Source organism: Falco biarmicus, chromosome 7, assembly GCF_023638135.1.
Source record: "Falco biarmicus isolate bFalBia1 chromosome 7, bFalBia1.pri, whole genome shotgun sequence".
Classification (NCBI taxonomy): domain Eukaryota; kingdom Metazoa; phylum Chordata; class Aves; order Falconiformes; family Falconidae; genus Falco; species Falco biarmicus.
Window position 1 is genome coordinate 48,019,083 of NC_079294.1, and position 27,751 is coordinate 48,046,833.

The window sequence follows — 27,751 nt, forward strand, 5'->3', positions numbered from 1 at the left end:
GCCGCCAGGGGGGTTGCACCAGAAGACCGCGCTGCCAACTCCCTATAAATGTCCTTCCGCAGCTCACGGCGGGCGCCATTAACACCCCCCCACACCCCCCGCCGGTTCCTGCTGCCCGCCCAGGCAGGCAGTGATGGACAGGCCAATCAGGGCGCAGCGGATGCGTTCAAATTCTCTAACAGCTAAGGCGGGTTGCGCTGCGGCCCGGCCGTACCTATGGTAGTGCAGCCGCGCACGTATGGTAGTGCGGCCCACTGAGGGGAGCGGAGCGGGCTGCCGGGTAGGGCTCCCAACGGGACTCCGCGACGAGATGATCGTAACAGCTTCCCGAAGTCCCCCGAGAACCCCTGCCCGTCCCTGGAGAAAGCCGCCGTTCCGGTCGGTGCCCTTCGACAGTATCCCCGTGGGTACGCTGACCCCCCTGAAGGACCTGCTGCAGGTCACGAAGAAGAGCAGCGCTGGAGGGCCGGCGCCCAGCGGCGAGGAGGTGCCGGATTACGGGACCGACCCCGGCTCTGACCTGGAGCGGCAGCTGAAGCGACGGGCGTACGAGTCTCCTGCCTGCGAGTCCCCGGCCAAAATCTTCCAGCGGATGAAGGCCCAGGCGCTGTGGAGGAGGCAGGGCCCGGCGAGCGGCGGCAGCTCTGACGTGATCGTGACTCCCACCCCGCGCCCCGCCAGGCCGAGGCCAGGGCGTGGGGCGCCTGTGCCGGCAGCCCCGCAGGGGTCCGCCGAGGTGCCCTGTGGGCGTGCGCGGCCAGAAACTGGTGAGTTTGGTTGTTTCTCTGAGACACCTGCCTCATATTTAACCTTTGGCTCGGTATGACTTCTGCATTTCGCTCGTGACTCTTCCAGGGTCTAGAAAAAACAACCAATGTGTGTTTGTAGGTGTAAAAAAACATTGGTACCAGGACGGGTTTTCCCCTAGGTGACTGAGATTTTTTTTAAAAAAAAAAAAAATTGGATGGTGTGGGTTTTTTATTTTGTTTTTTTTTTTTTTTTTTTTTATGCAAAAACGTCTGTAGCGTATTTGATTTCCCCTTTCTTTACCTTAGAATTCCTTCCGTGGTATTTTCTCTCTCTCTTCTACTCAGTCTGACTTGTAACTTCTCCCTCTGTTGTGTTTGTGGATAGGATTGATCCATTACAACATCTTGAAAACCAGAGAATTAAACTTAATAAGTAAAAAAAAAAAAAAAAATCAAAACAATTACTTTAACTACTCTTTACAGTCAATACACAAAGGGGAAAGGTTCATGGAAGAATTGTTTGCATTTTGAAATCGTTCTGGGGCATTTCACTGGGTACTCTGGTGACTTTTCCAGTGCATCTTCTGAGTAGTTGGCCTAATACGAGTTTGCAAGCGCCGTGCCCCCTACTGTAAAGGTACTGTAGCCGCTACAGTTGAGTATGAATGGGCTTCCTCCTGGTTCATGTGTATCTGTAAAGGTAACAAAAATTTTTAAAGAGGAAGGTGTCCTGCAGTGGTGCCCTGTTATTCTCATGCTATGATCGCCTGCAGCAGGAGACCCACTGAAATATTGGTTTGTTTATCAGAAGGGTCATGCTTCACCGCTACACGTATTCTTCTTCCAAGTACAGTACTTAAGAATCTCCTGTACTAAACTTAAACAGTTTTGGGTGGGGGTTAAGACCTACTTGGTTTGTCTGTGTTCATTTTAACACATAATTGCAGAAAGCTAGGATAACTGCTCAGCCTGTCTTATCTGGCCAGTACCATGGGTAGTATGCTGTTTTCACTGGGGTGAAAAGTTACTGAGTTGTTCTCAGAACTTGCTGTTATGAGGGAGGCATGCCCTCAATCTTATGGTTAAATATGAAAAAAGTCTTCCTAAATCATCATGCTGCAACATAAAACCACTTGTTATTTCTGTTGGATAGAATAAAAGTAAGGTTAAACCATTATTGTAGTGGCTGGGGAAAGCAAAACATGTTACCCCTTTTTGAAAAGGGTAGAGAGGAGCACCCTGGGAACTACCAACCTGCCAGCCTCACCTCTGTGCCTGGGAAGACCAAGGAACAGATCCTCCTAGAAGCTATGTTGAGGCACATGGAGGATGGGGGTTGCTTTCAGCCACACAGCATGACTTCACCAAGGGCAAGTCCTGCCTGACCAATCTAGTGGCCTGTGATGGAGTGGCTACAACAGTGGACAAGGGAAGAGCTATGGGTGTCATCTATCTGGACTTCTGTAAGGCCTTTGATACAGTCCCCCACAAGATCCTTCTCTAAATTGGAGAAATATGGATTTGATGGGTGGACTGCTTGGTAGATATAGAATTGGCTGGATGGTCGCATCCAGAGGGTAGTGGTTGACAACGTAATGTCACTGATCTCCATCCAGACAAGCAGTATCCATCAGGGGTCCATACTGGGACAAGTACTGTATAATATCCTTATCAGGGACAGACAGTGCACCCTCAGCAGTTTTACATACAACACCAAGCTAAGTGGTGCAGTTGACACACCTGAGGGACAGGATGTCGTCCAGAGAGACCTGGACAAGCTTGAAAAGTGGGCCTGGGTGAATGTCATGAGGTTTAACAAGGCCAAGAGCAAGGTCCTGTATGTGAGTCAGTATCAATACAGGCTGGGGGATGAAGGGGTTGAGCAGCCCTGCTGAGAAGGACTTGGTGGGTGGAAAGCTGGATGTGAGCCAGCAGTGTGTACTCACTGCCCAGAAGGCCAACCATATCCTGGGCCGTGAAGTTCTTAAAAAAAGTGTGACCAGAAGGTCGAGAGAGGTGGGTGATTCTTCCTCCTCTAGTGACACCCTGCCTGCAGTACTGTGTCCAGCTCTGGGGTCCTCAGCACAGGAAAGACAGGGACCTCTTGGAGCAGGTCCAGAGGAGACCATGAAAATTATCAGATAGAACACCTCTCTGGTGAAGACAGGCAGAGAGAGTTGGGGTGGTTTGTCCTGGAGGAGAAGGCTCTGGGGAGACCTGACAGCACCTGCCAGTACCTAAAGGAGGTTTGTAAGGAAGATGGGGAGGGACGTTTTAGCAGGGATTGTAGCAATAGGCAAGGGGTAATGGTGTTAAACTAAAAGAGGGTAGATATAGACTAGATATAAGGAAGAAATTTTTCACAAGGGTGGTGAAAATGTTCAAGGTCAGGTTGGATGGGGCTCTGTGCAACCTGGTCTAGTTGAAGATGTTCCTGCTTACGGCAGGGGTGTTGGACTAGATGGCTTTTAAAGGTCCCTTCTGATCCAAACCATCCTATGATTCTCTGAAGTTTTCTTTCTTTTTAACAGGTTCCCAAAAGGTATATTTTTGCTCTTGCATCATCACATCACAAACTGATAAATGGCTTTTGATTGACTATCAAAAGGGGATAGTATTGTTAGACCTTACTATTATGAAACGCACCCAATTTGTAGGCACCTCCAAACTCCTGTTGATCCCTGGGGGTTGGGTTACATCCAGATGTGTATATGCACACCTGCGAGTGTTTCTCACGTGCAGCTGAGCCAACAGAACAGCTGTCTGATGAAAAGGGAAAGGTCATATTGCCCATCTATCTTGGGGAAAGAAAAGAAAACATATTGTTGTATAGTGCAGTTTAGTATCTTATGAAGTATTACCTTCTTTCCACTGCCCCCCACATGAAAACGCTTTTCCTCCCCAAATTCAAACATTTCTTTCTATTATTATTATCCAGAATTACTTTGCACTCAGAATCCTGAGAACCAAACTGTGAAAGCACTACCCTCGGACCCTCTTGTAATGGAAACCCCTCAGAATTTCTTCCTGCGTATGAAATACAAATTGCAGCAGCAGCGAAAAGGTACTTGGTATAGCTCTTTAAAAGCTTCCTTGGCTTCAGGGTTTCAGTTCTTGCTTACAGTCTCTTGTGTGCTTTGGCAGAGTATCATTCTTTCTTTAAAGACTGCATACTGTGGAAAATGGAGGAAGAAACCTGCAAATCTATCTTTTCAAACCTGGAGATGGCATTAGACTTGGTTTAACTGTGGCTTAGGTTTTAGGGCTATAGACTTTTGACCGTGAAACTTGACATTATTAGTCTGTTTGAGTGCACTATCTCCTCTGACGACAAAAGCCATCTACCTTCATGTTCCTGATGTGGTTAAGAGTTCTTTAGAGGCTAAGTGTAACACTTTGCCATTTGAATGTGAAACTTGGTGGAAAAATCCTAAACCTCTTACTTGCTGCCTCTTCCTTCCACCCACCCCCAGCTTTTAGTACATAAAGAGAAAACGTTTGGTTCTGTGAGGAATTCTCATGTATTTGATTGTGGTGGGGTTTTTTTTTCCATATTGTTACTTAATAGCAAACCTTGCATCATTGCATCACAAACTGAGAAATGGCTTTTGATTGACTACCAGAAGGGGATAGTATTGTTAGACCATGCTACTACGAAATGCACCCCATCTGTAGGCACCTCCAAACTCCTATTTGGTATATGCTTTTGTCCTGTAACTGAGTTTTGAAAATGCAGAGGAAGAAAGTGATGCACGTCAAAGTCTTAGTAGTGTTCAACTTCAAAACTGAACTTAATTTATCTGAAAACTCAAACCCAGATGCTTGTAGCTCCCAGCATAGCAGCAGCACAGCTGCAAGTCCAGATCTTGAAGTCTGGGAAGGTGGAAATAGTTGACATTTTGGGTTTTATGAAAACAGGGGTTTTTTTGCTCTAAGAGGATTAATTAAAGAAAAGACAGGAAGAATGGTAAAGATATACTATTAATATATATGCTATGTGTTAGTTTGGTTTTGGGGGAAAGTGGTGTATTGATAAATGTTTAACCGCAGAGGTATTGGTCTGGTGGTGAGGAAAAGGTAGTCTGAACAAATTGAGTGGCTTGCTGTTAATGTTGACAATTTAAATAGGCAGTTTAACTTTCACAGTTGTTTAGTGCTTAATTGATACAACCTCCTTGTATTAAAAATGGAGCTAGCTTGATGAATGTATTTTTTGGTTAGTTCTCAAATATCACTGATTTGTTTGTTATTCTTTTTATCTTTTTAATGGGCAGATCCAATACCTTCCAACGCAGTCAAGCAGAACATTCCTCCTTCCACAACTATGGAAGAGCCTTTAGTAAAATCTGCTTGTGCTGAGCAGCTCAGGAATGATCCTACAAGTAATGTGGCCACTGATGAGGATGATCGGGATAGTTTCCTTGTGGAATTAATGGATGCTGATGAAGAGAGATCTCAAAATACAGTGACTAGTTCTGTATGTTTATACTCCGCCCCTTTTAAAAATGGGTATGAGGTAGGAAAAAAGCACAGAAGTGGAGAAGCAAACCATACTGAACTCCATCAAGCCATAAGAGAGCTGCAGCCAAGTAATAAGCAAGGTGCTGCTGAAGTAGGAAAGATGCTGGAGACTAATTCTCAAAAGCTCTCACAGTGCTTAGGTAATATGAACTCTCCTCTCAAAGTCCACATTCCAAGGAAGCAAAAGCTGAAAGAAGTCTGTGAAGCCTCTTTGGATGAACCTCATACAAATCAAGTTCCTTGCAAAGCAGACAAAGAGGTGAGAGAACTTATATTTTAGGGCAGTTGGTATATTCCTGTGGGTTGCCTGTAGCTCATAGTTGTGATTTTACTTTTTCCTTGTCAAAGTAATGCACACTCAGAAGACAATAAAGTTATGATTTTGGTAGATCTTACTAGTAACGCTTTCCCATTAAAAGAACTTCGTTCTTCCCATACTCCAAGGTAACCATGTTCAGGTGGGGGTTTTTACTGTTTATTGGCATAAAAGATGGCCTTTTGGTTTAGTCTTCACAAGCTGCAGTATGGGCTGAAAGAGTTTTCTAGCTGAAGGAGCCTCCTAATCATCTTTTTGATATGTTAATTGCCCTGTGTTGGTATGATGGACATGAAACAAATCACTGGCCAGTCAGCTCTTGGCTGTCTGCACCAAGCCAAGCAGGAGAGATCCTTCCTAGCTGTAGGCTAGAGGTGGTTCTGAAGTTAACTGAATCTGCACAGTTGATGGTGAGGTGGAAGTCTTGGCTTTCCTACAGAGTTATCTAAGCTGAGTTACATGGGACAGGAATCTGTTCCTACGAGACTAGTCTGCAGACCTTATTTTCAGTTAAATACATGCTTGGAAGTAATTACAACCTTCTGAATATTTCTCAAGGAAATCAGTGTATTTTGAAGTGTGCTGCATGCCTCAGTGATTACCCTAGGAAACGGATGGAAGCATACCTTCCCAAGGTCTGATTTTCCTTTGTTCCCTGGAGAAATCTGTGAGATTGCAGTCCTCTGCAAGTTAATTGTTTTGTTCTCCTTCATTGTTGTCAAGTGTGTTTGTGTTTTCCTGTATTAAAAAGTCACCTTTATGATGAGCTTTGGTTTGGATAAGGAACAGATATCCATTAATACTGAAGGTTTGTAGCAGAGTGAAAGACGCTGAATGAGATGTTGTTACTGGACACTACAGATCTGAGCGTTGGCTATGTGCTGGCTGCCCATGTCAAAGTTAAATCATTGGTAAGATCTTCAGCAAAGTAAAGGCTGATGGTCAGAAGGCTAACATCACTGAAGAAAAGATCTGGAGTTTATTAGCTGAAGTTATGAGGAGAAATGGTGGTAGCTTCAGATGTTAAAAAAAATTGCTTTCTGAGAACCTGTTTTTAAAGCTAAAAAGCATGTTTCTCACACAGTTTTCCAAACTGCAACTCCAGTGCAACTGACTGGCTGTTTAATGCAAAATGAAGGTACTGCAGCTTTCTGTGTGTGTGTGTCAGTAGTCTGACAAGCCATTTATAGACATTTTAATACTGTCTAAATTTTAGCAATAATGTAGCTAATAAATACAACTATTTTTTCATTTTATTTATAAATTCATCAAAAATTATATTTTTATGTCTTCTCAACAGTAATGGATGACAGATGACTAAGTGTAAGAGGTGTGGCATAGTGTTGGTATTTCTTGCGAGGAATTTTTTGGGTTTGCTAGAGATCTCTGCCAATGACTGTCTTCTGAAAGTCAACATTAAATTACTCAAAGTTTCTGTAATTTAAATTCCTGTCTTCACTTGTGTGTTTGACTTCATCTTGATTATGCTTCAACTTTTATCTGTACAATAGTTGTTTTCAGTTTTTGTGGACTGGAGGATGGTGCCTAAATACCTTCTCAGGTTATACAGGAGTTAATTTCTATTTTGCTAATGCTTTAGTTGTGTAGCTTAGCCTAATTTAAAAATGATGTTTTGGTTGGTTGTTTTTGTGGTGTTTTTGTTACAGAAAAACATCTCCCTGACCTGTTGGAGAATTGAAGTGATGGATGGTAACACCGCAATATATGTTAAAGGAAGACGGAAGTAAGACGAAGTTTTCTCATCTAAATGCAGTATAAAATGTGGTGGGCTTTCAGCATCTGAGCTAGAAAGGCTATACCATCGTTGCCAGGCTGAATAGCTGTGGTTTTGAGACTTGTATTCTTGGAATATCTTGGTTGGGAGCAGTTCTGTACACTTCTACTGCTTTACGCCCCAGCCACAGGGAATCTGGCCACTTGCTTGCATCCAAACCCTTGTGACAGTGCTGACAGCTCTTACTGTTTTCTATAAACAGTTACCCATCTCCTGACTAAGCGTGCTGAATCCATTTGCTTCAGAGCCTGCAAAATGGCTCTGCTGGTGCACAAGTGGGTCAGGGACTGCATGGCTGGAGGCTGAGGAATGGTGGGGGAGAAGGAACTGTGGTTGTCCTGGCTTAGGTGACCATAGGAGCTGCACCTTTGTGGAACTTATTTTTAGCCTTTGGTAGGTACAAAGTGATGTTGTAGTTTAAACTTCTTTATCAATGAAGAGATTAATTCACTCCTGTGTGCAAGAGGTAAAGTGCCTACATACAGGAAACTATTTGTTAAAAAATTATTTCAAAGTCCAGTCCTGAGTCAATCAAACTGTTTAAGAGGAATAAAGATAAATGTGTTTATCCAATAGATCCCTCCAACTGGTGCTGAGTAGAGGTCTTACAAATTTCTACTTCACAAAAACTATTTTGTGGCTGCTTTAAGTCAAAATTGGTGTGGACTGCCATCAGCTGTATGTACCTGCCATATAATTTGTGATGGCTCTGTTCCTACAGCTATACAGTGAACCATGGCAGCAGCTGATATACCTAAAAACTGACTGTGGGTTTGTTGGTTGCTTTTGGTCAGATCCTATTCAAATAGCTCTAAAATCAGGAAAATAAGTGTCCAAATAAAGGAGAGATTTGCCTTGCCGTAAAGTTGTGTGAAGACATTGTGAAAATATACCTCTGCAAAATCATTCTGCTCTTTCTGTAGTTACTAACTACCTAACACAGTTACTTACTTACTGAGAGCTCAGAACCTCACTCAACAGCTGTAGCCCTGTGAAAGGAAGTAATTCAGTATGCTTACTGAGAGAGGTAGGGAGGCTAACTATCCGGTGGTAGGATTTGTAAGAGGAATTCTACATGTCTCACAGCTCTGAAAATGTCTGATTCTCTCACTTTGCACCCTTCACTACTAGCAACGCATTCTCTTTTCATATGCATTGGTGTGCATCTGATGCATGTTGCTTACGCAAGGTATATATTTCATCTGCTTTAAAGGCTCTCTGAGTTGACATCTGTTAATTTATTTTTTTTAAAAAGCTGTGTGTCTTCACTGTCTTGGGTTTCAGTCTTTAATATTGTTCTGCAGTTTGATCTATGGGTTACTGTTGTAAAAGTATAGTTAAAAAAAACCCAAACAACCCAAAAAATAACCAACCAAAAAGGTAGATTTTTCTACTTCAATGCTTGGGTCTCTTTTTTTATTTCTCATGGAGAAGCCTCTTAATAATTTCTTAAACTCTAATTTTTGCACATATTAGGCCTCCTTTTTCAGCTGTTCATGTCTTTAAATAGGAAGGCCAGAAGTAAATACAATAATCCTGGTGAAAATATACATTTGACCTGTATAATGGTAGCTTTGTAACTTGCATAATGGTATTGTGGCAGTAATGAGCTGGATGGAGTCCTTTAATCCATTTTGCTTCTGCAGCCTGATGTCAAGCTAATGTTCTGTGACTAACACTTGCAGTGGTTAACATGCTAACTTTGTTTCCTGTCCAAGTATTAGGCAAGGCCAGAAATGGTTCTCTTCCAAGCCAAGAAAAAAAACCCTAGTGCATCCTGCCAGTGTCTGTATCGCTCATGAAATATGTAACACTGCCAGTCTCATAGGGAATATTAATATCCTAGTTTTAATTTCCTTCTTTTATAGAAACAAGTTTTTTATTTCTGTTCTTAATGTTACCTGTCCTTTCTTAGAGGTATGAAAGATCTGTATTGGCATAGTAATGCAATTACAGAACGCATAGCAAGCAACCAAGTTAAAACATCATCTGGCCGTGTCTACTTACTAGAGGGAAATATAGATTCAACTTCAATGAAAAAAAAAGGTAAGATGATTCAATGTAACATTGCAAACGGAGGAGGGCTTTAGACTTATTTGCTTCAGCAGTAGGTTCAATCATGTTTTTGATTACTCTGCTAATTGGGCTTGGTGGGTATTCAGCACATGCTGGAAAATGACTCCAGCATCAGATTTCTAAATACTATCTTGTGCTAATTGTAGCTGGCATTTTTAGAGTGCTGCAGTTAGAGAGAGGGCTTTCAGAGCATGGAGTCAACTAATGGGTATATTCTTTTAAAGAAACTGATTTTTTTTCTAAGATTTGCTTTGTCATTTTGGTCGATGTTTTTGCATTTAAATAGGAATTGTTTATACACTATTGAAATTACTCTGGTGTTCACATTCTATCTGACTTGCTATTCAGTAATTAGTAACTAGTTTTGCAATGCTATGTGGAATTTCTGTTTAGAGACGGTTGAGTTATGGTATCAGTGCTTTAGAATTTAGTAAACTGATCCATCTTTAGGGTCTATGTGATACATTTTACCAAATCCAGCAAAACTTCCTGTTTCAGATTGTTTTGAAGCATGTGGAATTTTAAAGGAAATTTAATTTACACACAAAGTTAAAGTTAGGCTAGGCTTTATTCTATTTTTTTCTTGCTTCACCTGTGTCCTCTGTCATATTCACTAGTAAATGAGCTGCTGTGTTAGTGTTTGCAGACAGATCTAGGAGTGTAAAATTGTCTGTGGCATAGATGGAATAAATGCTTGCCTTAATACAGACATGCCTTGTGCACATGCTCATGCTTGTTTTCAAGGAGCATATATGCACTCTTTGCTTTTTCAGGCTTAGCACAAGGCATCCAAAGATGTGTCTGTGGCTTTCATTTTTTTCTTCTCGTTTACAGTACTGAGGTGCATTCTGATAAATGCCTGATTTGGCTGCTCTCTGACTTGAATTTTGTGGGTTTAGTTCCTTTGCTAAATACTTACTTCTATTTGTATTTTCATATTCTGAGAAGGAAGATTGACAACAGGAGACTTCTGAGCAGAGTGGCTCAAAAGTACTATGGAGGTTTCCTAAGAATTAATGGACTGTGCTAGGTCAGTTCCTCTGACCTTTGCACTTACAGCAAAAAGTCCTTCCTTCTCAGCTTCCCCCTCACCTCCTAGCATATCCCCTGGCACACAAAAAAAACCCTGTTGTAAGGTTGGTGTAGAAAATAGCTTGGAAATACCCTGAACAGATTCAATATTAATATATGAAACAAAAAGACAGGCTAATGTAGGTAGAGAGGAGAAGGAATGCCACATCTGAAGTCTGGCCTGAGTATTTACCTAAACCAGTGGTACTGGCAGCCAGGGACATCTGGGGCTGTCAGCAGTGGCATCATTGGTTTGTGAAGAAAGCTGCACCAGTAAAGAACTACTTGCCTGTGCAAAATATTTGACTGTGTACCATTACTCCAAGTGATTCTTCAAAGCACTGTAACTGTAGTAAGAGCACAGGCTGGACACTTCTGCCTCATTATCAAAAGTGGTTATTAGTGGTCCAGTACTCTGTGTGTGCTACCAAACCCATCCACTGGTCAGTGTTGATGAGACTGCAAAGGACAGTACAGGCTGTTTTAGCTGCAGGCTCTGTCCCTGGAAAGGGGTTTTCTGTGGCCGATGTCCTAGCAGCCCCCCAGCAGGAGTGCTGCAGCAATGTCTTGTGGTGCTCCCTCCATTCCAGCCCAGGGCAGTTGCTGGGCTTTGCCTAGAGCCTTTCCTGATGGTCATGAAATATTTTATCTGGTCCATGTAGAGAATGAACCTGTGTGCTGTAATGAAGTGCTACTCCTAAAGCACTTTAAAGGAGCTGAAGGATGAAATAACTAGCACGTGAGATCTCACAACAAACCTGTCTTGATGCCTGTGGCCTGAAAGATGGTTGATGAAAAGTGGTTTGAGTGCGGGGTTTTGGTGGTTTTTTGGTTTGGTTTGGTTTTTTTTTTTAATAAAGTTGTTTTCCTGAGTCCCTTGAAATTAACAAATGTGGTGTTTGCATTCATATGAGGTAAACTAATAGAAACTGTAATAACAAGTGGGATTGGTAGGTGTACAGATAGTAAGGTATGGGAGAAGGCATCTACAGTGCTGCTGTAGATGAAATGCCTTGCAATGGTGTAAGACTTTCTTGATGGGGCCTGTATACTTTGGGCTTTTAGAAAGACGAAGATTTGTAAGGACGCAAAGCAGCTATGCGACAAGGAGGAGAAGGTTCTGTGGGTTTACATAACAATAGAACACGAAAGGAATAAAAAGAATCCCATGCTGCTGTGGACTGTTGAGTGGATTCATAAGTTCGCAGAAAGGAACGTGAGCTGGGAAGCAGCAGCTGCAATCTGACGTTGCTAAGTTGCTCCAGATGGTAGGGGTGAGTGCTGGCCACAAAGCTTGTCATCAGAACTTCAGAATGGGTGTTGAAATGGTGACGTTCAGTCTTGATAAATGTAAAACGCCTGCAGTGGTAGGGGAAAGCGTATTGTTAAATATATCGCACAATGGTTTCATAGTTTGGTTTGGGAGGGACCTTTAAAGATCATCTAGTCCAACCCCCATATGATGGTATATGATGATCTATCATTGTAAGACCCTCAGTTCACTGTAAGAACTGAGGAACAAGGTTTGGGGGTTTTGATAGATGGTTCTGCTAAGAGCTTAATGCTCACTACCAGTTAAACAGCTTGGACGTTGAAAATGAATGGAGCAACAACAACAACAAAAGACTGCCATCAGCTGTAAAACCTGATACATAAACGTCTTGAACACTGAGTACAACTCCACATCTTTCCTTTCCCCTCCCTGCAGAAGCCCCAACAACTTGCTCTCAAAAAGAATACGCAACAAGTAGGAAATATGCGGAGCAGAATGATGTGTTTAAAGTTATGAAAAGGTTTTCACAGGGCAAAGGACAAGCTAAGCTAAGGCTTTTTGGCCTGCAAAACAGGAAACTGGCGAAGGTGGTGTTGGAGAGGTTAATGAAATAACAAAGGGAAGGGAGGTGGTAAATAAAGATTAGTTGTGTGCAGTCTATTGCAATTACAGAAGGAAATAAAAAAATCCTAGTAGAGGGGAAATAAAGTTTTTCATGCAGCATGCATCTCATTTGTGGAAATCCCTGCACAGGATCTTGTAGATGCTGAAGTTCTACACAAGTTCTGTTGGAAACTGAGCCATCTTCTGGAAGACCAATTCCTTTGGGGTTTTTTAATACATAGAAATCAGTCTTGAGTTCAGTTGCAGGTTGGGAGATTGCTTGGAGGGAATATTCCTGTATACTCACCTTGTTTCTATATTCTACTTTGGTCTCTGCTGTTAGTATCCTTTTCCTGGTTGGGACTAGATGGACCATTTGTTGTACACTAAATCAATGAAAGATTATTTTTTTTTCTTTCTCATTTCCCATTATCCTGCAGGAGCTCAGTTATTGGAACTCTGTTGGTGCAGGCTGGTATTAATGGCCTTTCAGCTCCCAAGATTAAGTTTGTGGATGTGATTATTATTTTTTTTTCTTTTGACTCATGTCCTTCTTAAAGGCTTTCCAGTAAAGATACTGGTTCCCAGATCTCAGATAATTTCAGATAAATAGCCTACTACTTAAGCTTGTTTTCTAATCACATTTTGTAGACCCCTTCTTTGGGTAGTTGTAGTAGTTCATGAGTAGTGATCTCATTATCAGAGACAATGCAGCTGGTATTTTACATGTGAGCAGGCAAGCAGTGGCTCGTGGTGTTGTGCTCCTGCACCTGCACAGCTTTCATCTTATCAAGATGGCTACGTGATAGTATCCATGAGTGTGTGTAGCCTTTTGCTCAGAAAGGCTGGAGCTCAAGTGATGCTTTTTTCCTTCTGTGTCGCAGCAAAGGATTACATTATACTTTTGCATCAATATTTGCTTTTAGGGTTGTTTTCCAGTTTCAGAGACAACACTAGAATAATTCTATTTTATCTGTATACCATGAAGAACTTTCCAGGTTGTAACATCATTGCTAGATACTTTGACCACATCTGATCCTGATGTTCTTTGTCTCATAAGCAGTCTGTATGCTCTTCATCAAACAGCTTATCAAAGCACAATAATGGTTTTTTTTCTAAGTGGAGTTCCTTTGATCTGGCAAGTCCTGAACAGCTTAGACCTAACCGGAGCCTGAAAACTTCAGGCTTTCTGAAGGATAGCTGGTACTCTGCAGAGACACCATGTGCCAGTCCAGCTAGATGAATTGGGAATCCTTGTCCTCCTATTCCGAGAAAGCCAGCATGCTGTTTCCAGATGACGCCTGTAATTAATGACCCCTTGGTTGACTTTTCTATGAAGTACACTGTTCTCTTAAACTGGGGAAACCTGTCTCTCTAGCATTTAAAGATGTTGCGAGCTTCTGAGGTACTTCCAAAACCATGATTGTACTGGATATTATTTCTATCCTTTTTTATTTACAAGTATTGCTCAGCTATTGTTAATGCTGCTTTTGTTTCAAACAGGATTTCCCTACCGTTTCATCAGAAGATTTACATACGGGTTTTCCAAAAACTGGAAGAAATATGTTGAAGAGTTTCTTGAGGAAAGAAGGTGGTAATTCCTTGGAGATTGTTTCGTTGCAGTGTTCTTTTAAGTATTTATTGAGGTTTTGCTTTTTAAGAATACTATACTAGAGGAGTATAGAAGACTGTAGATGTGTGCATGAAGACTGTTCCAGGCAAATACTGGTCACTGCTTTGGAGGGATATCCCTCTACCTCTTTTTACTATACTGGTTTGGTTTTGTTCCACCTATTTACGTAGCCTTAGAGCAAACAGAAGCCAAGGGCTTCACTGTTTTATTGGCTTGCTAAATAATTTAGTGTCTGTGTGAGTACAGCTGCCCTACGCAATTGGGCTTTTGCTGATATGAGAAGACTTCAAGTGTATGTAAGTTAATGTGTTGTTAAAGGACAAGTCTTTTAGATGTTTATTATTTCTTTTCTCAAACTCCATTAGGAAAGAAGGAAAACAAAATACTAGTAAGGATGAAAATGAAGAGAGTTACTCAGACGGGACTGATGTGTTGAAAAATGCAGAAGGCTCAGCAAGAGATGCAGAGAAACCTGAAACTGGAAAGACCACCTATGAAGTATTATCAAGGAATGATGAAAACACTGGTGAGCATTTAATAATACTTTTCTTTGGAAAAAAGTTAGGGTTTTTTTGATAGTTTTTGCTGGGGAAAACAGCTATGTAATATGTCTGGTTTGTATCTTGTAAATTAGGCTGTATGGAAGAGGTAACAAACTAGTTGGGTGAAGTTTTTTGTTTGTGTTCACTTAGACTGCAATGACCAAGATTGTTGACTTGTTTCTTTATTTCTGGTGTGCTGATGTACAAGAGCTACAGCAAATGCTTAGGGGCTGTTCTGAGGGTTAACCCTGGGAAAGAAGCAGGAGTCTATTTTATTCTGTAGAACCTGAAGGCAGTGACTCGTGAGCTGTTTATTCTGACATCAGATGACATATTTTTTTTTCCATCTGTCATTTTGCGTAACGTTTTCTCTTAGTCCTCCTGGGACACCTGTGGGATTTAGTACCTCTATCAAGGTTCCATCCTTGGGACTGTTGCCCTGCAATGCCCACCCCTTCTTTAGCTGGGTTAGTTCTAACTCGCGTCAAGTCCTTGAGTGGGTTTATTTTATGGCATCTTAATATTTTTGCTACAGTTGAGGCACAGAGTGATAACAATTGGGGATGGATGGTGCAAAAATTCATTCGATTGGCTTTGTTCCTAAAGGAAGTGGGGGTAAAGTCATAACCTGTCGGTCCTGGCTTTTCTTTGCCTTGTAATGCAATCCTAGCTTTATTACGGACCATAATAGCTTTTGGTTTTAACTTTGACTTATTTTTACTATCTTGTCCTAGGTTCCAATAGGGGCTTTGGCCAAACTTTAATATTTGTTAATACTGTAATCAGGTTTTCTTGCTAACAATCTAAAAGCTGTTTTATTGTTTTCCCTCATTATAGTTAAGGTTTGTTCTGTCTGACAACTTTTCTTTATCATGTTACTTCCCTATATGACTTCCACAGTATTTATAACATTCTAAACAAAGTAAAAATATAATTTCACAACAGTGAATTTTATAATTTGTAAAGATTATTACTTCAGTCATGCTAAGGTATGTTTATTTCTAACCTGAGCCTTTAAAAAGAACAATATGACATTGTAGCGAGTTTTATATTTTCCATGTAGTCGGTGCAAATGAGCTGGCTTGCTCTTATGCTTGTGAAGTCTACAAAACTGAATTTTCTGTACAGTATTTGGGACAAAGTTATATTTCTTGTGGTTTTTCTTGTAGATGCAACACCAAAGCACAGTTCTATATCGAATTACTCAAATGGACTTCACACTCGTAGTGGCCGCCTTATTAAACGACCATTTAGTTTCTGGTGTGGGCAACGTGCATTTGTTGATCGGAACCTAAATGTTACTATAGAAGAAGGTGGAACAGATTATTTGAGCATGGTAAGATCCCTTTGCATACTGTTACTTAAATGTGTTTTAAATTATAGCAAAGTTTGCTAGGTGTCTAATAGAAAGAGTCCACCTCTTCTAAGTACCCGAAGAGGCAGGAAATCTTGAAAACATCATAAAAACATGTTAAAACAGAACCAGCAGTCTTAATCTCTGTATTACTAGCTAGTTGATGCATGTAAAATGGGGATAATGGGGAATTACTTGTGGAAAAATAGGTGGTATTTTTAAAGATAAATATATCAAATGGGAAGGTGCACACAGGTACTGGTTTGGGTCACAGAGGTTCCCAGGTAAAACGTGCTGTAATACTGTAACGAAGTCCCTGCTGCAGGGCAGTCACACAAGGGATGTCAGCGCTGCAGGTAAGGTTTTCTGTTAATCTGTTCTGTTCTGGATTCTTTCCTTCCTGTGTAGGGTTTCCCATTCAGTAGGACCAGATACTTCCTCATTTATTGTGTCCTGATCTGTCAAGGTCACCCCAGTTTTGCTGTTCTTATTATGACACTTTAAGCAGCTCTGATAATATAATGGGCAAATTGAAGCAGCTTTCTCTGTGGTAGCTGTGAGCATTTATTTATTTATTTTTTAGTCTGTCCACAGTTAGTCAGCCTTATGGAATGGGGGGAGTACTAACACTAGTCACCATCTGCAGCAGTGAAGGTGTATGTCCAGTTTACCACCAACTCAAGCTGTTCTAGGTCTCAAGATTTTAATTTGCGTTTTACAACATCTAAATTTGAAGGGAGCCTAGTTAAGTTGCTTTGCTTGCATGCATTTGTATAAACACCTGTGTTTATCAAATAGTATTTAGTAGATACTGGTCAGCGTAGGTGATTTTTGTATCTACCAACCCTGTAAATATTTGGCTTTCAGAGCTGGCGTCAGTAGACTTGATATGTAATCTTCTGCTGATGTTTAGATTAAATTGTTTTATTTTGCAGGTGTTTGCTAATGGAAAATCCTCGGAAAAGTCCATTTCCTTCTCTAAAACAAATAAAAGGAAGGAAGTAATGAAGACAGCAGAAAAAACCGCAAAAAGCCAAAGTAAAGGTAAAAATAAATAAATTTATTTAAACCCGTGAAATTGAGTTGAGTGCTGGAGCAGCATGGTGATGTCCTGTTCATTCAAATAAGTTATTTAAATCTTAATGGTCAATTGCTGCTTCTATGAAGAATTATCAGAGTAGCATTAATGTCCAGTTTTACAGCTCCGAATATAAAACTGTGTTTGTAACTCACTTTTATGTACATAATAGGAACATGCAGAGTTCTTTCTGGAAACTGAAATGAAAGGATTATGATGTTGTTGTTGTTGTTGTTCCTGTTCCTGTACTTTGGATGTCTCAACATAGCTATTGCATGCGACTTGAGAGAGCCTGAAGAGAAGCAGAGTTCACCAGTGCAGTGAACTGTTGGTCTGGCTTTACTTTTTAAGCTGGATGAATTAAAATAAATGCCTATTTAGGAAAAAAAATATTAAGTGTTTTAAAACCTTTATTTTTAATAAAATTTGGGAAATAACAGAATGCTAAAAACCAATATAAAATAAAAGCAGAAGTTTCTCTTCTAAAGCGACCATAGTGTTTCCTGCAGAAAAGCTATTCACAGCACAAGTAAAGCTTTGGGGACATTGGTGTTTGCTCAGTTTCAGTCATAGCATTTTAGCAACATTTCCTGTTTACTATATTATTCTCTGCCTGCTTAATACTTTCACGTTCCCTACTGTAGCCTTGATAATTCTTTTGGTTGTCTGGAGGCAGTCTGCCATGCAAGTGAACTGGGCAGCAACAGGATGTCTCCCGTACACGAGGAGTCTGCCCCACTGCTGGCTGTGCTCCCTCCGAGCAGGTGGACTGTTGCTCAGAACGAATTCGATGCCTGTAACTGGTTTCATGCTGTGTTCTTTGTAAGAGTTGTGTGTAAATGGATTTCCTCTGCTTCTCTGCAGAGGAATGGCCTGCCTGCTGGGACACGTCTGCATCATGTAGCCTCTTGCTCCTGAAGAATTTAATTCCAAATACATAGGAGTGTGTGAAGGCAGAAGGCCTTGACTTAATCCTTCTGAGATGCATATATGGGAAAGGAGCTGTAGCAATCTCGGGAAGCTTCACTAGGTGCTGGTTTTACTCAGTCATGTTTGGTAAAGTTACGGGCATCCCTTAAAAGCAGAAGTTAGTTTATAGTATCAATCAGGTAGATCTTTTGAAATGGGTTGCAGATTACCTGTGCTACATGCCTCTTAAATGAGGAAGGGAGGGGCAGCACAGAGCTTGATGTAGTGTTTCCTAGGTTCACCAATATCGCTCCCAAGTGACGCTTTGCTGTGTTTTGGAGGGAAGCAGTGTTTTAATTTAATTTTATATTCCAACATGACCATTCAACAGAATATCTCCTTGTCCTGAAGAACTCTACTGTTCTGTTAATGTGGGGAGAGGCTTCTGCACAACATGGGGAGCTGAATGCTGGAGGTGCTGCTTGTCTCTTCCTACAGACTATAGAACAGATATAAGTTCACATATCTTAATGACAGTGGGCTGCATTGCATCCTGCAGCAGGCTAGTCTTTGCTTGTCTGAGAACACAGTAATTTACGTTACAATGTGCAATATTATAGTGACATCATGTCTTTCAGGGAAAAACAATGAAAAAGGAGTAAGTTCCAAAAGAGAAACCAGGTCCACTGGATGTAAGGAGGCCAGGAGGCACTTGTTTTCAGATGATGAAGAAAGTGATCATGCAGTCAGTAGTGCAGCATGTGAAGGAGAGCTTATTGTTAGGTTGACTCCCTTAAGCACCAAAGTACTAAAACCTAATTGTAAAAGCAGAAGCCCAGAAAGGACAAAGGAAAAGAGAGAAGCACAGTATGGAGAATTGACTGTGTGTCAGCAGGCTGAGAAGTACTCAGCCAAACAACTTCAAGATAGGCATTTAACAAAAGAATTGTCAATTAGAGATGATGAAGAGGAATGCAGTGAAGATATCCCACTGTCTATCAAAAGGAAAACTAAACCTCCTCTTAATAAAGAGACTCAAAATTCTAAATCTTCCTCTAACTGTGAAAGGTCACAGGATGATGCAAACAAGGTGTTGTGTGAACAAAGGACAGTAAGGCAAAGTACACCCCAATCCACTGGTGGTTCCGATTTCCTTGAACGAAAAACATCTTCTGGTGAGTCTGATGCTTCCCTCATGCCTAGTAAGGCAATGAGAACAAAAAGGAAAACCAACCCTCCAAAGTATTTCTCTGAATTTGAGCCCGAAAGCAGCAAGGAGGAATTTCACATAAAACAAAAGAATTCAAAAGTATCTGATAAAACCTCAAGATGTCAAGTTTCTAATACTGCCAAGACTTCAGCAGCAAAGTCAAGAAAATCCAAGAGGGAAGAGGTGCAGAAATCCCAAGAACTTTTTCCAAGGGCAACTGATGGTTGGTCTGAAAAGGAGTTACAGAAGCTGTACAGGCAAGTGGTTTCCCTCTCTTCATGGGGCAAAGTTTCCCTGGGACACTGGGAGGCATAATATGTGGAGGGTTCGAATGGTCTGGATTTGGATTTTTCAGATTCAATCTCTTTCACGTTATTTTAAATCTAGAACTTTACATTTTAATTCCCTCTTAAAAAAGAAATTTTCTTAACAAACTGGAAAACAGTGACATAAAGGAGACAACTGAGTATTTTCTAAAATAACTGCAGATGCATGAACCTATAGCAGCCTGTTATCAGTGTAAAATCAGAGGAACACAAATAGTAGGCAAAATTTTGCAGATCTACTCTTCTACCTGTTTTTCAAAAACACATATTTAATCTTGTTAAGTGATAAACATTCCCATTAGTAAAATTTAAAAAACAAGAGTAGGTATATAATAAAATAAAAGTATTCATATTTATGATTTAGACAGTAAGTCAGAGGAAGCATATTCTATCTCCTCATGGAATAAAATGGTAAATGTGACATGCTTATGTATTTAAGTTTTGTAAAGGGGAGATTATTAGTTAAACATTATTGCACTTAAATACGTCATCCAATTACTTAAATTACTGGGCAGTGTTTTATACATACATTAAGAAATAAAATGACCATGTTTGGAGAATTTTTTTCTTTCAGATTAGAAACCAGAAAAGGTGTGCGCTCGTGTCTCAGTGGGGTCTGCTGCAAATAAGAAAGAAATCTGTCTTGTAAAGTCTGGCTTAAACTGTTCAAATAGATTTGCACATCTTAATGAATCTGGAAAAGACACCAGAGACAAGTCTCTCTACATACGATGCACAGTGGCCTTTCGAGGAAGGGCAGTTGGTCTCTGGGTATTTTACTTGGCAGTGCTGCGTGGATTATTGTGAGTGGCGAAGGCTGTGACTTTGTTCCCCTTTGCAGGGCCGTCGCTTCATTTCCCAAGCACAAGAAGGGCTTCTGGGTGGACGTAGCCATGGCGGTGGGGTCTCGCTCTGCTGAAGAATGCCATCAAAAGTACATAGAAGAGCAACAGGAGAAAGTTTCCAAAAAGCATGCCAAGACCACCACCGCTTCAGGAAAATCAGAAGAGAAAGGTAGTGATATCTTGTTTCTGGGTATTTTGTTGTCTTTTAAATTTTAAATTCAGTCTGTTTTATATTGAGAGGTACAGACATAAACACATCAAGATCTGATAGTGAAGAACATCATCTTCTATAGTTAATGGTTTGTTGCAGACCTTGGAGGATGTCGCTAACAACTGAAGTAACAAGAAGCAAAATAGTATATTTAGTTTTCTAGTTTTTGGCATGATGGGAAGACTTAAACTGGCCTTGCCACCTAAGGGAAAATTGCTATTTATATCTTAAGAGACTCTTGGGGGGCCTAGTAGATAATCCAGAGCTGTCTATCCAAAAAGGATTTGGGGTACATAGATGCAGTAAAGGCAATGTAGAGTAAGAACAGCAGAGTTACGTTCTCTGGTGTCTGGCACTGACATGCCTGTTGCTGTTTTCTGTCCAGCTCTGAAGTCAGTAGTTCATGTGTGCAGAGAACAAATATGCTCTGAAGTAAAAAGTGCAAGATGCTCAGTCCAGTTACTTAACACAGAGAAAGTTACAATGGCTTAATAAGTGTTTAGGTAAGGAAAGCCATTTGATAGCAACTCCTGTAGCTGACAAAGAGATGCCGTCACAGAGCTGAGGACTTGTTAATGATGCCGTCATTGGAAGCTGAGGCTTTAAGTGTTACCCAGGTGATGTTTCTCAGTGGTTAAAGCTGTGCATCAGTCTCCATATACTGAAAGCATTAAAATGATTTTTTTCTGTCCAAATGAAATGACCCAGGTTACTCGGAGTTACTGGACTTCACACGGGAGTGCTTGGTTCCACTTCTGTAACCTCTGCAACAAAGACCAGACCAGATGATCTCAGTAGGCTTCCCTGCCCTTGGAGTTGGGGAAACTTATTTTGTGCAGACTTGAAAAAGCAGCAGACTGAGGGTTCAAGTGCAGGACAATGCACTTTCTTACTTGAATGTTTCTTTGAAATGAGTGTTGCAGTTACAGAATTTGTGTGAGAATCTACTGGGTGTTAGTTTTTTAATGAATCGAATGGGATAGGGGTGGTATTGTGTTCTCGAGCATTTTGGAGCATAGAGAGAAACAGTCTTATTTTGACTTCTGTTACGGCATCAAAATCCTGTGCACTCCTGTGGTTATGGAAGTTTTTTTCTAATGTTGCTGTTCATTTCTGCACTGCTGACTTCCTACAGAGAATTTTTCCTGTTTCACCGTGGTGTTTGACACTTTCAGACTGCAGCTTAGTAGAAGACGCAGTTGTTTTGTTTAGTGAGCATTTGTAAAGCGTCAGTCTGCCACAGTGGTTTTAAGGTTTTTTGCTCTGAGGAAAGCAATATCTGGGAGCTCTCGGAGTTACTTGGGCCTTTTGAATAGATCTAGAATAGTGGGTAGAATTAAATTAGATATTAGGAAGAAATTCCTGACTGAGGGCAGCGAGGCACTGGCCCAGGCTGCCCAGAGCAGCTGTGGGTGCCCCATCCCTGGCAGTGCTCAAGGCCAGGCTGGACGGGGCTGGGAGCAGCCTGGGCGGGGGGGAGGGTGGTGGTGGTGGTGTCCCATGGCAGGAGGGGGTGGGACTGGGTGGTCTTTAAGGTCTCTTTCCACCCAGACAGTTCTGTGATTCTATGAATTCTAACAAAATCTAAAATGACTGTAGCAAAGTGAAGGACTAAATGCAATCCTGCATAATACTAAGCAAGGATATTTCTTGGCAGTTAGGAGCTGTTCTTTGGCTTTCTCACAGAAAGTAAGTGCATCCTGTTAACAACGAATCTTAGCACAGAGACAAAAATACTTTATTCTTCTGAAAATCTGTGGATTGTAGATTAATTTTCTTCTTCACTTGACTGCCTGTGTAAGCAGTTATCTTAGTTTTTGTTTGAAGATGGGGATACTGGAAAGGTGTTCTCCTAAATTTGACCAGAAAGTAACTTGTAACGGAAAACAGAGGATAGGAATACATACGCCAGTGGATGTGACAATGTCTTTTCTTTCCTTCAAGTAGGTTTAATGGCTTGTTGTTTAGGTGCGGTAATTGGATGAAGGTTTGTAAGGAGACGACTGTATACGCTAAAGTCTCAGATGAGCATTCCATAAACCTCATGTCAAGAACGCTGGATTGGTCTCTGTGCAGCAGAGCCTTTGTCTGAGCACTTGATGCCTCTTGGCATGGGCGATAAATCTCAGTGTCTTTTGTCTCTGAAATGCAGGTGCATGGATAATTCTGTTAAAATTGTAATAAAATAGCTGATGTGTGACACTTGCAATGGCTACATAAGGTTGTAGAGTAAGGTTCCAATTAAGATGTAGTAGAGAAAACTTTATTTAAAGCATAAATTGTGTAAGAACTCAAAGGATCACAAAGCTATAAGATGTTTCCACAAAGGACAAACTGGACTCTCACTAGCTTTGGTTGTAGTTGGAGAATTTTAAAACCATGCTACATAACTTATGTCTTAGAACTATTAATATTGTGATTCATGTAGGTAAGAAAGAGCCGGTTATGATAACTGCCAAAGAGGGGACCTTTCGAAGAAAGCAGCAGATGCGAGATTTCCTGGACCGTTTGCCAAAGGACAACCATGATGATATTTTCACTGCGACACCCTTTCAGAACAGAAGAGTCAAGGTAAATCTGGGAAAACAGTGTGTGTATGTGTATGCTTCTCTGGTTGGTTTTTCCAAGGGTGTGTTACATGTTTGCTGGTTCAGTTCCACCAATAAAATCTTGTGGATTTGGGGGCAGAGGCTTATTTCCTTGATTTGTTGTTGCAATACTTGGAATGCCAGCAGTGAGAACGTGTGGAACATGACTTCTTCAGGCAAGCGTTGCTGCTAAATGGATGTGCAAAAGCAGTCTGTGGTAGGGGTGTGCTTTCTGTGAAGTTTGGATGCTGTGAAGCATTGGTTGTGCAGTGATGTCTGTCCTGGGGATGACCGTTGGATCCCCATGCCATGGAACCAGGTGCTTTCTGAGGTCGTGCTGATATTTGACAGGTTTTTCTTTCTTTCCTCTCACACATCTCACAGTTAAAACCACTTCTCTCAATGCTGTCTGTGGGTCGGTTTCTCTTTGGGAGTTCTCTTACCCTCTTGCCCTTGCCTGTTGTTTATGTACTCCCCCCATCTGCTGCCTATTCGGGTGGAAGAGCTGCCCCCTTTTCTTGGTCAGGCTTGTTTTCAGCAGCCAAATCGGGAGTGCCCTCCCGGCCTGCTCCACGTGCAGCCCCCAGAGACCCCCACACCCAGCAGGTGCAGCACCAGAGCTGGAGGGATTACCGTACCTGCAGCAAACCTCCGCTTCGCTGTGGCGAAGCGCAGTTATGCATTCCAGATGTTAGTTAACTCTGTTTTCATTTGTAAACAGAAAGCCACTCATTTGTCAAGAGAATGATTTTTTTAATTAGTCTTATTTTTTCCATTCTAGAGAATTTTTGAAGTATATTTCGTAATGCATCTTTTTCCTGTTACCTGACCAAGCTAGCTCTGCCTGTTAAAACTAGTGCCTCAGTTCCAGCGGGGACTCCCAACAGCACCTGCATGGCTTTTGACACGTGTTCTTCTGTGAGTTTTCTTTTTAGCAACAGTGCATTTCTTATTCTGGCACCATCCATAAGTAGAGTAAGGCCATTGCTTGTCGGAAAGCTGAAATTTAAGCAGTGTGAATTTCATTGCTTTCTATAAACTGCCATGTGCTGTGGAGAGAGCCCTGCGACTAGTGTAAGCGAATTGGCTATGGAGGAACAGATGCATCCATGTCCAAGACACTGTGTTTTTGCAGAGGGATTCTCCAGGACACTTCTTTTTTTGGTAGAATACAATTTCAGCCAGTGGTTCAAAAGGGTTCCATTTTTTTCTTTTTTTCTTTTTCTCTTTTTTTCTTCCCCCTCTTTTTTTTCCAAACTCATTTGGCCTAGTTTGTGTGGTACAAAAGAAACAAACCTCCTTCTGCAGTATATGGGGAGAGGTATACTGTGTACCTCCAGAGAGAAATTCTCTGTATTTAGGAGTCATGAGTGAGCTCCCCTTCCATGAACAAGCCCAGCCCCTCCTTGACCCCATGCAGACTCTTCCCATCTGCAATTTTTCGTGCTAAGTTCCAGAGCTGAATTGTTTGCTGTGTGAAGAAGCAATGATCTTTTATTTGTCCTCCTCTCCTCCTGGGGAGGAGACAGCAAACAACTGTCCTGGTCCCTGTTCACCCCTGATGCCAGTTATAGCTATCCTCTGCTTTTGATCATCTGTTGTGCTCCTCTTTGAATCCTTCCAGTTCTCCTCTCTCTTCAAACTGGAAGGACCAGAAGTTCACCAAGTAATCCTGAAATCCTCCTCCTGACTAGTAATGGTCAGCTTTGAGCTTTTAATTTTCATGAGAGGTTATTCTTTGACTGTGTAGTAGCAGCCAAAAAGGGCCAGCAAAATGCTGGGCATCAGCAGGAGGAGTATTAAGAGCAAGACTGAGGCATCATTTGGTTGCGATGTTGAGTCCTCGCATGCCTGAGTTCTGTGTATGGTGCACATGGCTGGTTTCTGCATCTCAAGAGGGACATAGTGGAGTCAAAAAAAGCAGCTGAAGTGAGCAAGGGGATGGAGCGACTGCCTGTTGAGGAGAGGCTAGAGAGTCTGAGACTCCTCTGGGGAAGAGGGACACAGTCAAGGCTCACAGAGCTATAAAGAGGCTGTGTCCTGTTGCTGCTCTGAGACAGATCCACAAGAAGCCTTTTCAGCAGACTTTTGTTAAGAAGGAGACAGGTCATTGACTGCTCTGATATGGCTTTGTAGTTGCCAATGTTCCAGGGAAGCCAAGATGATGATGATGACGATGATGATGATGATGACTTTGAGCTTACAGACAACCCGGTAACACCTTCCTCAGCTCTCTTACCTATGGTGAAAACCCCTCAGTGTGAGCATATCAGCCCTGGTATGCTGGCACCCATCAACAGGTACAAACTCTTACTGCTGTCCCTCTGCTAACCGTTTCCTTTCTCATTGTTGCCAAGATTGTGTTTTGTCTTCTGAGGAAGATCACTCTTGCAACTGGGACACCAGTTCACTTCTCGACCTAGAGCATGCGTAGTAAATCCTGCAGCCCTCGAGGGATTTGTGTAGTAAAAGCTCTTTCCTTGGACAGTGCGTGCTGTTTGAACAGCTCGGCTAACTGTGGGCGACAAAACCAATACCAATCGCATGTCCTTTTGCTCCCAGAGAAGGTAGCGACTTGGCTTCAGTAGAGGTTTCTCTGCTCGTTTTGAGTCTTAACCTGGTAATGCGATTGCTTCAGGCTTTACTGAAGCTGGAATCATCTTGAAACTTGCAGAGTAAGTGGTGTTTTATCTAACGGAGAAGAAATGAACTTCATCTGGGAAGATGATGAAGCTTTGTCTGATGCTTGCATTAAGAGTTCTAGCATGTGATCTGGTGTTGTACTCCCAAAGCTGCTGTTACATTTAATTGACCAAGAACTGTTTTTAACGGCTGTGCTAGTTTTCTTTCTGAATTAGAGCTGTATGTACAGTGCCTTCAACTGTATCCAGTGGGGTCTGTAGGCAGCATGCTGGTGACACTAACTTGCTTGATTACATCTGCAGGAAGGATTATGACAGGCACGTGTTCAGAATGCAGAAGAACACATGGGGCAGAAGAGGCACCTGGGACAAAATAAAGAAGTCATCGGTAATGCTGATTTCCTTTATACGTTGCCTAGTTACACCTTAATGACGCAAAGTTTTGCAAAGGAGCAGGGAGAAGAATCCCAGGATCACAGACTGGTGTGTATATTCAGGATGGAAAGCAGGAACACCACCCCCCCCACTTCCTCCCAGACTGCTGGGGTTTGTATCTACTTCTCTGGGAGAAAAGTTCTTTTTGTTAGAAAAGAGCAGTTATTGTCAGTATTAAGTATGTTGCTTTTTTTTCAGGATTTGTAACTGCTTTTGAATTCTGTGATATTTAGGTACATTGTTTCTGTTATATTCTTCTGTACAATGGGCAAGGAAACTAATTCTCACCTTGTATCAGTCCCTGAATTTATGCATTTATTTGTTTATTCAGTATCCTGGGTTTTGTAATTCTTCTGGCTTTTTCATGAAAAGCTGAGATCCCGGCAGCAGAAGAATGGCTGGTGCCTCTAGTTTAGTGAAAGCATTTGTGGTGGTTAAACAGTTTAAATTTTTAGTGAAAATGTAGCATAGCGATAGGGCAGCTTAATTTGGGTGCAGTACTGAGCCGGTGCCAGTCCCGCCTAGCTGTTTCAGCACCCTGGGCTGGTGCTGGGGCAGCTGTTGGAACGGAGCCTTTTTGTCCTTTCTCAGGCCAGGGGTGTGCTTGGCACACCGGCTTCACGCAGAACCAAGTTCAGTTTTGAGAAAGGTAAGTACTTCTTGTTTCTCCTCCTTCATTTCAGGCTCCTTCACTTACTTTCCCATCCGTGCTGGCTTGTTGGGTGTCCCCACCCTGTGTGTTTAACAGCTTTTCTTCCATCCGTTTTCTCATAAGCATCTTTACTTGTTGGACTTGCTGTAACTGCTTTTCAAGCTTGGGCACACACACTAACAATCCTGTTTGTTTTTTTATTGCAGAAGCAAAAGAGACCTTGCTGGTAGGGAAGCTCTTTGAGGCTGAGGCAGCAGAGTCATCAGCTGAAAAAGAGGATGATTCCTATTTTTTTGTTCAATGAACTCTGTGGGTTTTATTAGTTCAACGCTTAATGTGCCTCTCAGGTGGAGCCAGAGGGGTCTGGCTGCCCTTCTGAGATGGTATTCCTATGAAAATATGTTTGGGAAAACTTAATGTGTGGTGGTTGTACTGATTTTAACACCATGCTCACCTTGCAGCTCCTTCAGCAGCGTGTGCCACTGTGTGTGTGTACACAATGGTGATTTCACGCTCAGGTGCCTCCTTTCTGCCCCCCCATTTCTCCTGGGGGAGTGAGAATTGTACCCAGGTACCTGTCGCGGGTGAGCAGTGGTTCATTTTAAGTTAAAACACCTTTTTGTACTATGGCTGTACAGCAGGTTTGTAATGGTTCAGTGTAATAATTTGGAATTGCTTTTTAGTTTACTGAGAGTTTGAATTTTTACATTTTCTTAATGTAATAAAAAGGCCTTGTCCTCTCAGATGGATGGGACTCTGGGGGGGGGAAGCAGCGTTCACAAGCCGCCCGGCAGCCCCGTTTGTCTTGCTGGCCCGGCCTGCAGGTTTCGGTCCTCTTTCGGTGTTAGATGGGTGCGTGTGGTGGGTGGGTGGGTGCCGGGAGCCTGGGGCCCGCTGCTCCCTGCCCTTCTGCTCGGGCCTC

General features: G+C 41.9%; 2 protein-coding genes across 3 annotated transcripts in view; one reads left to right on the forward strand and one right to left on the reverse strand.

Moving 5' to 3' along the window:
• The window catches only part of FANCM (FA complementation group M), a 545,047-nt gene that overhangs the window by 440,139 nt on the left and 77,157 nt on the right, over positions 1-27,751 (reverse strand). The window lies entirely within an intron of this gene.
• MIS18BP1 (MIS18 binding protein 1) lies at positions 163-27,572 on the forward strand. Of its 2 annotated transcripts, XM_056345049.1 has the most exons (16): positions 163-767; positions 3,688-3,813; positions 5,024-5,529; positions 7,254-7,330; positions 9,297-9,427; positions 13,908-13,995; positions 14,403-14,563; positions 15,749-15,915; positions 16,869-16,977; positions 18,559-19,387; positions 20,298-20,470; positions 22,941-23,083; positions 25,237-25,400; positions 26,046-26,130; positions 26,769-26,826; positions 27,036-27,572. In XM_056345049.1, the coding sequence occupies exons 1-16, from the start codon at positions 239-241 to the stop codon at positions 27,131-27,133; spliced, it is 3,444 nt and encodes a 1,147-aa protein (XP_056201024.1). In that variant the 5' UTR covers positions 163-238; the 3' UTR covers positions 27,134-27,572. The 2 variants fall into 2 exon arrangements, with proteins under 2 accessions (XP_056201024.1, XP_056201022.1); XM_056345047.1 differs by having other exon boundaries at positions 26,769-27,572.

Coding starts and splice junctions, on each gene's coding strand:
- MIS18BP1 (XM_056345047.1), top strand. CDS start 239: ATGGTAGTGCGGCCCACTGAGGGGAGCGGAGCGGGCTGCCGGGTAGGG. Junction 768..3,687: donor GCGTGCGCGGCCAGAAACTG/GTGAGTTTGGTT, acceptor ATTATTATCCAG/AATTACTTTGCACTCAGAAT. Junction 7,331..9,296: donor TATGTTAAAGGAAGACGGAA/GTAAGACGAAGT, acceptor GTCCTTTCTTAG/AGGTATGAAAGATCTGTATT.